This window comes from Lontra canadensis, unplaced genomic scaffold (genome assembly GCF_010015895.1).
Source record: "Lontra canadensis isolate GAN:19392208 unplaced genomic scaffold, GSC_riverotter_1.0 scaffold184, whole genome shotgun sequence".
Lineage (NCBI taxonomy): Eukaryota > Metazoa > Chordata > Mammalia > Carnivora > Mustelidae > Lontra > Lontra canadensis.
In genome coordinates, this window is record NW_022631178.1 from 1,277,552 (window position 1) to 1,291,920 (window position 14,369).

Consider the following 14,369-nt stretch of genomic DNA (forward strand, 5'->3'; position numbering starts at 1 on the left):
TGACCACACACAGAGGGGAGGGGCGCACCTGTAGCAGGGTGTCGTGACCAAATACGAGGTGCAGCTGAAGTGCAGCTGGAAGTCCAGCTTCTCGTGGGTCGAGCCCTCATCGTTCTGCGGGAGCAGGCGCACAGAATGAGCGCGGCGCGGGGCACCGTCCCACGGGCTCCCGACACCGCCTCGAGCCCTGCTACCTTGGCGATGAAGGACAAGGTCCCCTTGAGCTTCTGGGCCGTGACGATGCTCCGGACGGTGAACACAAACTGGGCCTCGTTGGAGACGCCTGGGGAGGGGGAAGGCGCGGGCCCGAGAGCGGCGTGGGGCGGTGTCCGGCTGCCGTCCCGCACCCTGGCAGGTGGCAGGGACGTGACCCCACCCAGGGCCTGTTCTTGGCGCTGCCCACCCTGGTCAGAAAACTGGGCTCAGCCCCCGAGGGACAGCAGGTGACAACGGTGGGGGGTCCCCAGGACCGAGCGGAGGAGTCGTGCCAGCAGGAGCCTCCGGCCTGCCCCCAGCCCCAGTGTCCTGCCGGCGGCCTGCACACCTGGGGGCAACTGGAAAGGCACGGGGACCCCGTCGTGGACGGAGGAGCCCTCGGGCCGGGCCAGTTTGGTGTTGAGCGAGTCCAGCACGCTGAGCTCCATGTTCTTCAGGAAGCTGCTGCTCTGATTCTCCAGGACGATGGACACAGTGACCTGGCTGTCCTTCTGCAGGCTGCCCTGGATGTCGTATGTCTGTGGGGCAAGGTCGGGGTCAGCCTTTGCCCCCCAGGCCCTGTACCGGGCCTGCACGAGGAGCCTGAGGAGTGCCAGCCACACTTGCTGGGCAAATGCAGATCACCTCCGAGAAGCAAAACTCCCCAAACCCCCAAACAAGAAACAGGGCTCCAGCACGGCCTGCGGTTCAAGCTCCTCTCCCCCTTCCTCTGCCTGCCGCTGCCCATCACACCGGACCTCGGGCCCACCCACCGAAAGTACCCCGTGCACCTCCCCCCCACTGGAAAGGCTCCAGTGCAGGAGGCTCTAGGAGCAGGAGCCCTGGGACAGAGACACTCACAGCCCCCGCTATCCCCAAGACCCCACTGCCTCCTCCACACACCCAGAGAAGGGACCCCAGTCTGCCCCAGCCCCCAGTGCTCTGAGTTACCCACACTGCTCACCATTTTGATGTAGGAATTTTCAGCCAAGAGGCAGTAGCTGGACATGGGCTGGAAACAAAAGGAAACACAGCTTTGGCCAGACAGAACTTGCAGGTGGCAGCCGCCCACAGAATGGGACCTGTCATGACCTGTGCCAAGGGCTCCAGATGGGAAACGCTGTGACCGTGAGAACGGGGCGGGGCGTGGGGGGGCGGGGGGGCAAGGAGACCCCCGACCCCAGGGCCTGGACAACATGTGGCCGCACCTCAGGGACTCCTGCCACATGACAGCACTGCCTCCCTGACGCCCAGAGCCCCCGGGGCTCACCCACCCGCGCCCACCGAGGCCCTGCTGCCTGCGGCTCCTAGCCTCGGCCCGGCTGCGGGGCGCCCCGGGCCCACGGGAGGCGAGCGCAGTACCCCTCACCGGGAGAGGGTCCTCATCGAGAGCGCCATTCTCCACGGGCTCTGCCGCCCCATCGCTGGCAGGCTTTTTCTTCTTGGGTTTCTTCTTGTCTTTTGATCTCTCCTCCTTCTCCTTCTTGTGCTTCTTCTTCTTATGCTTAGAAGGTTTCTGGAACAAAACACGATCAGGGTCAACTCCCAGACTTCTCTGGCCACTGGCGCCCACAGCGAGGAATGGCCCAGGCCGCAGGGGCCCAGGAGGCTGCAGACACAGCCGGCGACACCCCCCGTGTGGCATGTGGCTTGAGACGCGGGACCCGTGAGCCAAACTCAGGAGCACTTGTGGCACAGCTGACGGAGCGGCCAGCCCGTGGTACAGTGGACGGAGCGGCCAGCCCGTGGCACAGCGGACAGAGTGGCAAGTCCCAGGCCCATGGGATGGAAGTGAGGACACGAAGGCCCACCGCTCAGTGGGACAGTCACTGGCCACAGGCACAACCCACAGGGAGACCAGTAAAAACCCAGACGCCAGCTCCCCACTGCACCCGAGCCGACGAGAACACACGTCCACGAAGAAACCCGCCCGCCCACATTGACAGGAGACGACCCGCAAGAACCGAAAGGTAGAAACTTCAGTGGGAGAGTGAAGGCACAAATCATGTCCGCCACACGCAGAAGCGTCCCTCGGCCATGGACAGGAGCCAGGTGCTCCGACGCACTGCCCCGGGGACGAACCCCGAGCCCACAACGCTCCAGGGGGGCACCAGACACAGTCCACACGGGGTGTGAGTCCACACGTGATACGTCCAGACCAGGCCCCTCCACGGATGGGAATGGGGCTCATGGGGCTGGGGAGGATGGAGGGTGATGGCTTATGGGGGCAGGGTTGCTTTTGGGGTGACAGAACATTCTGGAACTAGAGAGAATGGCACAACCTTGTGGACGCACTGAATGCCACTGAACTACACACCTTGAAGAAACGACCTTTACCACATACGAGTGACAGCAAAACTGTCGTGACAACAGAAGCCTAAAGCACACCAACCGGACCCCGCCCGGCCCCAGCAGCCCCCACCCCCGCCCCACGGGATTCAGCAATCCGTCCGAGTCCACAGCGCGGCCGCGCAGCCCGCTCCCTGACAGCTGGGACGGGCACCACTCCCACCTTCTCGGGGTCCCGCTCGTCATCGTCGTCCTCGTCACCCAGCTCCTCTCTCCTGGCCTCCTCACCCTCTTCCTGAGCGGAAGCGATGACGGCGTTCGCTCCGGGCTCTTCCTGCAGGGAGCCGGGTGGGGGGTCTCAGGTGGGCAGCCGGGCCCAGGCGTCCTCCACCCCCACCACATCCCAACCCAGCCTCCCTGGTTCCCACCAAGGCGTGTGGCCACTGGACAGTACAAGCGGCTAGCAGAGGTCCGAAGCAGGCTGCGGGCCCCGTGAGCGGCCTGAGGCCGGCCCCCCAGCTTCATCCTTAAGAGGAAGCAACAGCTTGAGGCCGTGTCCGGCACCGGAGCCCAGGCCGTGCTGAGGGCCGTTCCTACGGCCACTGACTGGGCCAGACCACAGGCACAGGACCTGGCTGGTCTGTGCAAGGGCACCCCAACATCCCACATCCCTGAACACCTTGGAGAGGCAAACTGACTGAGGCTGATGAACACACGTGCCCCCCGCCAACCCATGGAGGACCGTGGGGGCTCTTACTGGGGCCGGGGTCACGGCAGGCAGCGGCGTGGTGGACAGCCAGAAGTCTAAGTCCTCGCCCTGAAACCATAAAAGAGAGGCTTTGGGCTAAAATAGCAGGACAGGCTACAGACGGCACCGGGGGGCGGGGGGAGTTCCCACCCCCAACCAGATAGGGTGGCTTCAGCCCTGGGACCCACGTGCGCAGGGAGCCAACCACAACGTCAGGGCCAGAGGCCGGGGGCACTCCTAGCTCACTCTCCATTGTAACAAGCAGCCTCCGATGTCCCAACAGCAGTCCGAGAGAAAGCGGCCCAGCCCACGGGTCCACGCTGCTTTACAGCCCCCAGCCCTCCCCTGGCGTGACCACCACACGGGCAGACAGACTGACGGGAAGGTCAGCATGGGGGCTCTGCGGGGCCCACGTACCACCTTCTCCTCCTCCTTCCCTTTCTTCTTCTCGCGTTCCTTCTCCTTGTGCTTCTTCTCCTTTTTCTTGAGCTTCTTGATCTTCTTTTCCGTGACGGGGACATCCTCTTTCTCCGGAGACTTAGAGGTGTCTGCATTTCTGTGTTTCTGGACAGGCAGCTTCTCGCTGTCGGCTAGGGGCCTGGGCAGGCGGGTCAGAGTGAGGGAACAGGGACACAGAGAAACACCGACGGTCTCGGCCCCGCCCCGCTTACCTGTCCAGGTCGATGTCCAGGGCCCTATAGGGGTCGTTGGGGTCTTTGTCGTCCTCATCACTAGGCAGAGCATTCTGAAGGAGAGACGAATGCTGTGTCCCAGCCCAACAGGTCCGTGGAACCCTTCCACCCCTTCTAGAAAGGGACAATCTGGGGGTCTGGGGGACTCAGCTGGTTAAGTGACTAACTGCAGCTTGGGTCATGATCCTGGAGAACCAGGACCGAGTCCCACGTCAGGATCCCCGCTGGGCAGGGAGTCTGCTTCTCCCCCTGCCCTCCTTATGTTCTCTCTCTCTCTCTCTCTCAAAAAATAAAATCGTTAAAAAAAAAAAAAAAAAAAAAAAAAAAGGGACAACCAGGCCCACACCGGAGGGGAGAGTTCATCTTGGGCAGGACGAGGCTGGGATGTGGGCTCCCACTCACAGCTCAAGAGCCCTCTCCAGGGTCTGCGGGCAGAGAAAGCCAGTGACGAGGGAGCTTGCTCTGTCACGGGCGCGAGGGTGGGGGCGCCCCACGGGGCTGACCTCAGGCATCTCCTCGGTGACGATGTCCACCTGCTGTGCTGGGGCGATGTCCTCATCGCTCTCCGTGTGCAGTGAGCCGTGGCGCCGTGGCTTGCCCTTTTTCTCCTTGTCCTTCTTCTTTTTCTTCTTCCTGTCCTTCTCCAGCCTCTGGCGGTGCCTCCGCTCCTCCTCCAGCTTCACGTACTGGTCCGACACAGGCATCCCTGTGGGTGCACACCGAACCCAGCACTCGGCCGCTGCCCTGCCATCGGCCGGACCGCCTCTGGCCCTGAGCACCGCGTGTGGGCAAGGGGGCCCCCAGGGGCTCAGTGGGGAGAGCCCACCGTGGTCTGTGTTAAAGGGAGGCTAGCAGGGGCTTTCTGAATGCCGACGGGCAGGCCAGAGCAGTGGGGGTAGGTGGGGGATTGGGGCCTAGGGAAGGAATGAGGGGGCACCATGGGCCCTTGGCCTCTGACTCCCGTTTACCCTCCCAGCTGGGACCTACCACAGCCGAGGGGGCAGCACAGGTCTAGCCGAAAGCGTGCGAGACAGGAGCATGGCCGGGCCTGATGCCACCTGGGAACTGGACCCGGCTGCCACCCCCTCACCGACAGGGGCTCCCCAGGTGCCAGGGCCCGTGCTGATACTTGCCTGGCACCTTCAGGGGCACCGACAGGTCTATCTGCACCACCGGTATGTGCTCCACGCCTGGCAGGTCCTGGTACCGCTGGAGAAGCACCGAAGTGTTACGGGGCAGAATAGACGACAGAAAGGGACGTGTGTGCAGCAGCCACGGCCCAGCACGGAATGCGCGGTTGGCCTGGGATTTGCGGGATCCCGCTGGGGGCCCTCACATGCCACGGGGCGTCTCGGGGGACAGCGTGGCTCCCTACAGACTGTGGGACTGGTCTGTCACAGTGAACAAGTTCCAGTCGGGGGAGCCTCCACCCGCCTTTCCTGTCTGTGCCACCACTTCAGCTGAGAGGAGCGATGCAAACCCGCGCCCAGTGAGCACGTGGCGGCCCCCAGAGCGGCCAGAGTCAGAGAGCCGGACACCATGCGAGCCGGCGAGGGCGCGCGTGGCAGGCAGGGGCCGTCTGCAGACCCCGAGAAGGCTGAGCAGTCACAGGATGACCCGGCAATCCCAAAGAAGGGAACCGAGAGTGCGTGTGTGCAGCCCTGCCGGCCTGGGGGAGCCCAGCGTGGGAAGGACATGGGTCAAGCTGTGGCACGCCATGCTGCCTTCCCTTGATGTCATGGGCAGGACCCGCCCGGCAGCCGGGCCAGGTGGGGTGACCGGGACAGTGACGCGCTGCCCCACAGCTGGAACTGGATGTCCTCCCCAGGGTGGATGGGGCCCTGGGGGCTGTGGGGGACAACAGTCTCCAGAGGACGGCCTGGAACCAGCCATACCTTCTGGGGGGATGGGGAACTCTTGATGTAGAACGGGTTGTTGGCCTGTTCCTGCTTCCGGGCTTCTCGACGCTGCAGGGACAGGATTCAAGTGCACGTCCATGAACGCACGTGGGACACACACCCTCCCTGCTAGACCACAGACCTTCACTGTCAGCCCTCAGCCAACAGGAAGACCACGGCGGGCGCAGGACTGAGGTCAGGAATGACTCCGGGACGTGGGGGCAACCATCTCCGGTTTCAAGGACAGGAGCTCAGAGAGGCTGGGTGAGCCATGTGAGGCTTCTCAGATCCCAAGAGCCGAGCTGGGAGGTCACATCGTCTGAAGGCTCAGCCTGCGCACGGGTGGGCGTTGGGGCTCTGGGGGGCACCGCTCATCCGGAAACAGGGGAGCCAGACACAGCGGGCTGGGGGGAGGGGAGGACACGGTGCGTCTGCTCTGCTGCAGGCTGACCGTGCACGCTGAAGTCCCGCGGCCCAGAGGCGCAGAGCAGCAGCTCCGGACACCCGGTCAGGCCCCCTCGGCGTGCTCTGGGCTCCAGAGAAGCCGCTTCGTGTTTCGACAAAACCCAACCCAGACTCCAAAGGGTAGCTCGGTGCTCCCTGGAGAAGCACAGCCCCAAAGCCCGATCTACTAGGACCGCGGGCTCTGGGCGAGGCCCTCTGCCCCGGAGGCCCCGGTGGGAAGGCGCCCTGCCTCTGTACAGCCAGGGCTCACCCGGGCCAGCTCCTCCTCGTCGGCCTCCGGCTGCCGCTGCTTGACATGACGCTGCTCCTCCTCGTGGAAGATGGCCTTGGGCTTCTCGTCCTCGGACTCGCTGTCTGAGGGCGGCTCATTGATCCAAGCGTCCAGGTCCAGGCTAGAAGATGCGGGGAGGTCACAGGGCAGCTCTGGCCTGTGCGCCGAGTGCCGGACGCTCTCGGGTCACGCACAAAGCGGGAGCACCCCCGTCCTCTCGGAGACGAGGACATGAAGGCTCAGCTGCTGCTCGAGACCACAGCCACCCGGGACAGACATGCCGGGGAACACCCCCCCGTACTTCTGCTCTCATTGTCCTTTCCGCCATCCCGGCCCATATCCTCTGGCTGGCTGCGCAGCTCACCCTTCAGGAACTGGAACTTTCTTCTGTGCCTTGGGGGCCACCGGATTCAGCTCCCCTGCAAAGAGGGCGCTCACTTCTTCTGCCACTGGCACGTCCTTGGCCTGAAGCTTCTGGATGTGCTTGACCAGCTGCAAGATGCAGGAAGCCTGAGGGGACCACAGGGAAGTCACAGGGGGGTCGCAGAGGCCTGGCTCCGAAGGCCACTGGGCTCCACGGCTCACTGTTCACAGCACGGGGAAGCCCAGCCCAAGGCGGGCGAGCGGGAAGCGCTCTGCCCGAACCACACTGAGAACATCCGAAGGCTCCCGGAAGCCAGGGGCTCCCCGGCAGGGACACCCGGCAAGGAAGAAACCAGCCCATGGCGAAGACATGCAGTCACGAGCAGAGGGGGCACGGTCACCCGCGAGAACCGCTCGGACAGGTCTGGGTGCCCCCGATGAGCCACAGCGCCTGCTTCCAGGAGGCACATGGGCACCTCCGTGCTGCCGTCCTCTGTGGGCTGCGACTCAGGACTCTGCCCGAGCGTGGCTCCCAGAGTGACGCTCGGTGGGGACCACGACCACCAGCTGAGCTGATGGCACGCAGCTGCCCTCAACTGTGGAGCAACGGGGCCCACCGAGTCACCGTCAACACTCATGTGCAGTTTGCAGACGGAGGGCCCTGTGTCGCCCCCAGAGCACCAGCCGTGGCCTGGCCGCAGGGCCCACAGTGCCGGCTCGCACTCCCGCCGGGCCCGCTGTCACGCCGCATGTGCCAACCAGTTCTCCCCATGCAAGAACCCCGGTCCTCACCTGCCTAGAAACCCGCTGTCCACTGGATGCTTCCGTGGAAGGCTGGTGACGGGCTCCCGCTTGTTTGCGGTCTCGTCCCCCCACCCCACCCCACCTGCGGGCCAGCATCCAGCGCCTCCCCCACCACGGGGGCCCGGACTTGCCCACGTGCCCCGCTAGGGTGGAGCCCTGGAAAACTGGAGTTCTCCAAATTGCCCTCGGGGAAAGGCACAGCTGGCCACTGCCCGGGACAGAGGCTCTTCCAGACGCGGGAGCCCCCGAGAGACACTGACCCGCTCCTGGACCTCCAGGTCCGCGCTCTGCACAAACTGTGGCAGCCGCTCCACCATGAGCTGGGTGACGTCCTGGGCTGCCTCCGGCTCTGCGGCCTGCTCCCTCTGCTGCAGGATGGCCGCGTACAGCTTCACCACATTCTGCACGTATACGGCCTGGATGTGGCCGGGCAGGGTGGTAACCTTGGGCCGCAGCATGGCCTCGAGGGTCTGCTGGGGCTCCTGCAGGTGCCTGTGGACAGGGAGAGCCCATGAGCACAGCGGTCCGGTGGGGACTCCCAGGCCCGGGCCGCCCTGCGACAGGCTCCCACATGCGTGCTCCCCCATCTGGGCAAGGAGAGAGAGGACTCTAAGAATGAACAGACGGTCACAGACGGGCCGCAGGGAAAAACGGGCGGAAGAGGAGCAAAAAGCACAGCGACAGGGGCGCCTGGGTGGCTCAGTGGATTAGGCCGCTGCCTTCGGCTCAGGTCGTGGTCTCGGGGTCCTGGGATCGAGCCCTGCATCTGCCTCAGCATCCCTGCTGAGCGGAGAGCCTGCTTCCCCCTCTCTCTGCCTGCCTCTCTGCCTACTTGTGATCTCTCTTTCTGTCAAATAAATAAAATCTTAAAAAAAAAAAAAAAAGGCACAGCGACAACGCCATTTTGGGGCGGGGTGTCTGTGACCGCCCGGCTTCTCGCTTGTTCTCAGGGTGGGATATGCGCGTGTAAATGAACTCTTTTGGCAGAGGAAAAGCCCAGGAAGGAGACTGGGGCAGCTGCCGGGGGCCCGGGGACACAGGGACACGGACGTGCTGACCCACCGTCCCCTCCAGGCTGCACTCACTCGGAGAACTCCCCACAGATCCAGGCGGCAGCGTAGAGCACCTCACAGATGCCGTTGCGCTGGGTGCTGCTGGCCACCAGGTGTGCGCGGTCGAGCAGTGCGGACATCTGTGACACGGCGAACTTGCGGATGGCTTTCACGCGGATGGCCACGTCCAGCATCTGCGCCGCAATGAGGTGGCCGTGGCGGGTGCCCTCCAGCCGGGTCAGCTCCACCAGGACGCTGATGTACCTGCAGGAGGGAGCCCTTGAGATGCGCCCCTTGCGCGGGCGCCCGCCCCCCCCCGGGCTGTGGGGCACGGACCACTGGAAGTTGGTGATGTGCTGGTAGTTGCACTGGCTGCAGATGTCGATGATCTTCGTCAGCAGCTCGTCCCGGTACGTCGTGCCCTCAGCCTTGTCCACGTGGCTCATCAGCTTCTTGACGATCTCCACTAGGTTCTTCTTGGACACCTGGGGGTGGGGGGAGCTGGTGAGCACGGGGCGGGCAGGTGTGGACCGGGCTGGGCCGGGCCGGCAGGGGGCGGGGCTGGGCGGGGCACACACCATTCCATACAGGAGGTCCAGGGCCCGCAGGCGGATGGACTCGTCCTTGTCGTCCAGACACTGCAGGACGAGGTCCTTGTGGGCCTGCACGGACTTGGGGTGTGTTCTCAGGATCTTGGACATGGCCAGCAGCCCCAGGTACTTCACTGTGGAGATGGCGAGATGCAGTTAACCTGGACGCGCCCTCACGGGCTCCGGGGCCTGCACAGAAAGAGCGAGGCCGGGTCTGCAGCCCGAGCCCAACCACCTAGATATGGTCAGGAGCAGCCACGCGCGGGCCCCCAGAGGTCCTAAGCAGCACACCGGGTGCTGGGAGAGAAGCCTCAGTGACCTCACATGTGCGACTCACACACACAAGCCCCCAGAGCTGTGACGGTGGCCCGCAGGCCACGGGCCACGTCCAACATGAGGCCACGGGCCACGTCCAACATGAATCCCCGGCCCCGCAGAGGTGAGGAAGGACTCACGGTTCTGGTCAGAGTCTTCTATCAGGATCCTCAATTTCTGAACGCAAAGCTACAAAGGAGAAGACAACACCAGTCACACCTCCTGAGACAAGAGTGAAGTCGGTGACCCCAGGAGTGCCACACAGCCTGATCCAGCCCAAAGGCCCTGGGACAGGGAGGGACGAAGGACACCTGGCCCCACTCGGGGCAGGCCCCTGCCCGCAGGCACCCACAGGGGCACGTCTGGGGAGCGCCCACTGATGCACACACCAACACCCCAGCGCCTTCCGGGGGCACTAATGATTGTGTCCCCACCCCTGCCCCTCCGCCAGCTGTCAACAACTGCACAGACGCAGGCAGGCCGGGGCCCAGTGAGTGATGACTGGCTACACGGCCAGCTGGCACATCCCCATCCCCCGTCCCCTCCCCCGGCTGCCCCCGACAGCCGCACCGCTCTGTCTGCACCTGGGGACATACCTGGATGCTAGCGCTGTGGTTAGGCATGCCAGAGGACAGCGAGATGAGCACTGGAACAGAAACCCTCACTTCAGGAACTCGCCAGGACCCACCCACATGCAGAGGCCCACTCACACGCGTCCACCGCAGGCACCGGGACACCACACACCAACACCGGCACGCCAGGAGCAGTGGGTCCGGCTGCTCTCCTGGAGAGGCTGGCTCACAAGACGGCATCTGGCTGCTCAGTCTCTATGGCCAGGAGTACAGACCACAGCCTCACGGCGGGTACCCCCATCCAGGGCAGGTCCACAGACCCCGGGCCAACCCCACCTGCCTGGCTCTGAGAACCACCTGAGACCCACCAACCCTGCCACATGCCAGGCCTTCTTCGTCAACCTATGCCCCCAAGCCCCGTGCCCATCACCAAGGACAGCTCTGACCCTGCCATACCCCGTTTTCCCCACCGACCACTGCGGACACAGACTTGGCTCTCCAGTCCTGCATTTGCTGCCTCTGGGCACCAGCTGGTCCCGAACGGCATCCTCCCTCTCCACTAGTGTCATGGGGCCTCAGGGCCCACACGGCTCTAATCAGAGTGTGGACCCTGGACCAGCTTCCTGTGAACGGCTGGATTTCAGGCTGCCCACAGGGCCTTGAGGAAGGACCGGAAGCTGGCTTCCCAAGCAGCTTCGGGCAGACAGGCAGGCAGGGAGGAGGTGACCCGTGGGCCACGACTCTAGCTCCAACCAACAACGTGGGAGGGGGTTCAGCTTGCTGAACATGCAGAAACACATCAGCCAGCGCTCCGCGTGGCCCTCGCTGGAGACGCACTGAAACGGACAGGACTCAAAGGAGAGTTAGACCAGGAGCGCTCCCAGTCCCGCATCACGAACCCTTTTAGCGGCAGGTCCCTATGTTTAGCAGGCACAGGGGACAGCACCACGCCTGAGACTTGCTCCGAACTCCTCAGGGAAGGGGCGTCTGAGCGGCTCAGCGGGTTGAGCCTCTGCCTTGGGCTCAGGTCATGATCTCGGTGTCATGGGATCGAGCCCCACATCGGGCTCTCTGTTCAGCAGGGAGCCTCCTTCCTCCCTCTCTCTGCCTGCCTCTCTGCCTACTTATAATCTGTCAAATAAAGAAAAATCTGAAAAAAAACAAAAACAAACAAAAAAACCCCCCAAAACAAAGAAACCCCCACTTTTCCCTAAGGGGAAAAAGTGTTGCTGGCAGGTGTGCCACAAGCTGTCCCCGCCTCCCAAGAGGCTCCAGAGGGGGCTGGCAGCGACATGTGGCGATAGAGCCTGGGATACTCCCTGCACCATGGGGCCCCACCTTGGCGCCCAGGGTGGGAGTGGGGAGGGCTTTTCACACGCCACAGTGGCCAGGCCTCACCTGCGATGACCGTGTTCACGCACTCGTAGAGAAGGGACATGGCAGACGTGCTGCGGGAGGAGAAGAGTGGAGGCGTGAGGACCAGGCCACCGGAGAGACGCAGGGAAAGCGCCTGTCTGCTCCCTGGTCTCGGAGTCTGAAGCAGGGCTAGGACAGGAGCTGGCCGCCCCACACACCGCTGTCACCCAGGTCGTGGCATTCCCCGAGGGACGCAGGTCTCCCAAACTGCTCGTGGGGCCTCTGACACTTCTGGCCACTGAGCACGTTCCCGGAACCTGTCCACTGTGTGATGCCCGCGAAGGAGAGCTGATCCCCCTCAGCGTCTCTCCCAGCCGGGACCTCACCACCTGGCTCCACCGTGGGGGAGGGGGGGACGCAGGGGACAGTGAGGTGTGCCCGCACACAGGCGAGCAGAGCACAGAAGGCGACAGCTGCGGCACCACCAGGGGTGTCTAGGGGATGTGGCTGGCACGGCCCAGGGCCACCACCATGGGCGGGCACCGGGTATGTCTAATCCGTTCTGATCTTCTCATGCGTGACACTTGGGATCCCAAGTCCCCAAAAGCCAAGAGAGTGGCTGCCATGTGTCCAGAGCACGGGCCAGCAGCCTGTCTGCATCCATGATAGCCAGACTGACGGCCTCCTGCTAATCCCCTCTGGAAACCGTGGCGCCGCACCACACACTCAGGGACGGCGGGCGTCTAAAACCGAAGAGGTCCGCAGCCCAAGCACCTGCTCTGCCCAATTATCTTCCTGTCTGATCTGCTCCTGAGCCTGGGGACGGAGGCCAGGGCCGCCTGCAGAGCACATAGCTCTAGGTCTGATGTGGCCTCGAGATCCCAGTTCCTCCACGCTGCCCGTGGCTACCTCTCCAGAGGACCTGGGGAGCAGATCTCCTACGCTGCCTGCCACTTAGCCCCACAACTCGCACACAGGCCCTGAGTGGTGTGGGGGCTCCGGCGACATTCCAGAACCAGCCAGGGACACAGCTGTCCAGAGCTCTTACAGCAGGCAGCCGAGATCTCCTCACGGGCTACAGAATAACCAGGGGCTCCCCTTTCCTCCGCTTTTACCGTTGCTGTTTCCAAAACAAATTCACAGGGAAAGGATGCACCAGCCCCCAGGGGCCCAGGAAGGCCGGCCAGTGCCCCAGCGGCACAGTTCACTCTTGTGGGCAAAATCATAGCGCGTGTATTTGCTTTTCCAGCCCGAGGCTCTCTCCAGAGGCCTATGCCCAGCGGGAGCGCAGGCCTGCACGGGCCGGACAGTGGGGTCATCCAGGGGCCTGGGGCTCACCTATGGATCAGGTTGGTGAGAGGCTCGATCAGCTTCTTGCCCAACCTTGGCTCCAAGGGGGTCAGAGCACCAAACTAGGGAAGAGAGAGGCCGGCGGGTCACTCGGGGCAGGGGCGGACTGCACAGACTCCGACCCCCATCCACATGCCCGCGGCGCTCCCAGGACATGCCAGGGCCTTCTCACTCCGTGAGAAAAGGGGCGTTCGGGAGGGATACTTGCCAGTTTGATAATTTTAATGAGGACCCAGTTGTTGGTTGAGGAGGTCATCAGCTTGAAGAAGAGCGGGGCGAGGGACAGGTAGTTCTTGGGGTTGCGCCTGGCCAGCTCACAGATGACGTTGACGGCCGCGGACTGCACCCCTGTGGAGTGAAGTGGGGCCCGTTGTCAGTACAAGTGCTACCAATGTGGGGGTGTACCCTTATCCAGGAGGACTGTCCTCCTCAGCAAGCCGGCTGCCCCAAGCGCAAGGGCCCTGCTTTGTGCCTGCCGCTGTCATCACCTGGGGAAGTGGTTTTTGCAACAACCACCGAGGGGACCAAGCTTCCTAGAGCCAAGCGTCAGCGGAGTGGGGGGGGCGGCCCCCGAAGGACCAGACTCCAGTGCAGGACACCCGCCATACCTGCTGCCTCGGCTCCTGCTTCCCCTACCAAACTTCTCCTCCCTGCCCCTTGCCCTGATCGGAGGCAGGTTCCCCTGAAACAAGCGGAACCTTGCCACACGTTTAGAGAAGCTGTGTGATGTGTGCTCAGCCCCGAGAGTCCTCGATGAGGGAAGGACTGCCAGAGAACAGGAGGAAGGCTGGCATGAGCCCTGCGGTGTGGGACCAGACTCAAGGCGTCAGAATAGTTGTGAACGCTAATGTGTGGATAGACGGCCAGCCGGCCAGGCACGTCCCCCGTGCGCGGATGGCGGCTATATATGGAGTGGCTGGAAGAGGGGACGCCCGGCGCCTGGAGCTCGGTGTCCGTGTCGCACACCAGCAAACAGGACCAGCTCCTTTGGAGGCGTGGCGGATTCCAGGGCCGGAGCGGGGAAGGCAGAAGGCAAACCTGGCATCTCACAGTGCCAAAAAGTAAGGAATGCTGTCTGTGGTGGGACGAGGATGGAAGTCCCAGGACCTAGCACCCCTAAACTCTTTCCTTGCAACACCCTCCACCCCCACACCGTCCCATCGTAAATCAACAAACCGGGATCAGGGTCCTCCAGCTTCTCCTTCAGGCGGGGGAAAGCGGGGCGCAGCGACTCGGGGTACTTCAGGAACACCTTGTACATGATCAGCACAGCCTTCTTCCGGATGTACGGCTTGGTGTGTGACATCTGCAGGGACAGAGGGCCGGTCGGCCTCCCCTCCACGCTGCTCCCATTCCCCGCCATCTGCCCGGCTCACCTCCCTGCACCCGCCCTGCTCACTCTCCTCCGC

General features: G+C 63.7%; 1 protein-coding gene across 2 annotated transcripts in view; it reads right to left on the bottom strand.

Moving 5' to 3' along the window:
* AP3D1 (adaptor related protein complex 3 subunit delta 1) overlaps positions 1–14,369 on the bottom strand; it is a 34,604-nt gene that overhangs the window by 3,694 nt on the left and 16,541 nt on the right. Inside the window, exons 6-29 of one of the 2 annotated variants that reach the window (XM_032846933.1) lie at positions 14,137–14,266; positions 13,169–13,308; positions 12,949–13,022; positions 11,653–11,702; positions 10,279–10,328; positions 9,823–9,871; positions 9,356–9,501; positions 9,114–9,262; positions 8,811–9,041; positions 7,986–8,217; positions 6,923–7,068; positions 6,538–6,679; positions 5,820–5,891; positions 5,058–5,133; positions 4,428–4,630; positions 3,904–3,977; positions 3,650–3,830; positions 3,242–3,301; positions 2,708–2,818; positions 1,565–1,711; positions 1,160–1,207; positions 545–734; positions 195–283; positions 29–114 (exon numbers count right to left, since the gene is read on the bottom strand). In XM_032846933.1, coding sequence (XP_032702824.1) covers positions 29–114; positions 195–283; positions 545–734; positions 1,160–1,207; positions 1,565–1,711; positions 2,708–2,818; positions 3,242–3,301; positions 3,650–3,830; positions 3,904–3,977; positions 4,428–4,630; positions 5,058–5,133; positions 5,820–5,891; positions 6,538–6,679; positions 6,923–7,068; positions 7,986–8,217; positions 8,811–9,041; positions 9,114–9,262; positions 9,356–9,501; positions 9,823–9,871; positions 10,279–10,328; positions 11,653–11,702; positions 12,949–13,022; positions 13,169–13,308; positions 14,137–14,266 — 2,876 coding nt within the window. Of the gene's footprint in view, positions 1–28; positions 115–194; positions 284–544; positions 735–1,159; positions 1,208–1,564; positions 1,712–2,707; positions 2,822–3,218; positions 3,302–3,649; positions 3,831–3,903; positions 3,978–4,427; positions 4,631–5,057; positions 5,134–5,819; positions 5,892–6,537; positions 6,680–6,922; positions 7,069–7,985; positions 8,218–8,810; positions 9,042–9,113; positions 9,263–9,355; positions 9,502–9,822; positions 9,872–10,278; positions 10,329–11,652; positions 11,703–12,948; positions 13,023–13,168; positions 13,309–14,136; positions 14,267–14,369 lie in introns of those variants that run through there. The other variant, XM_032846934.1, reaches the window with a different exon arrangement.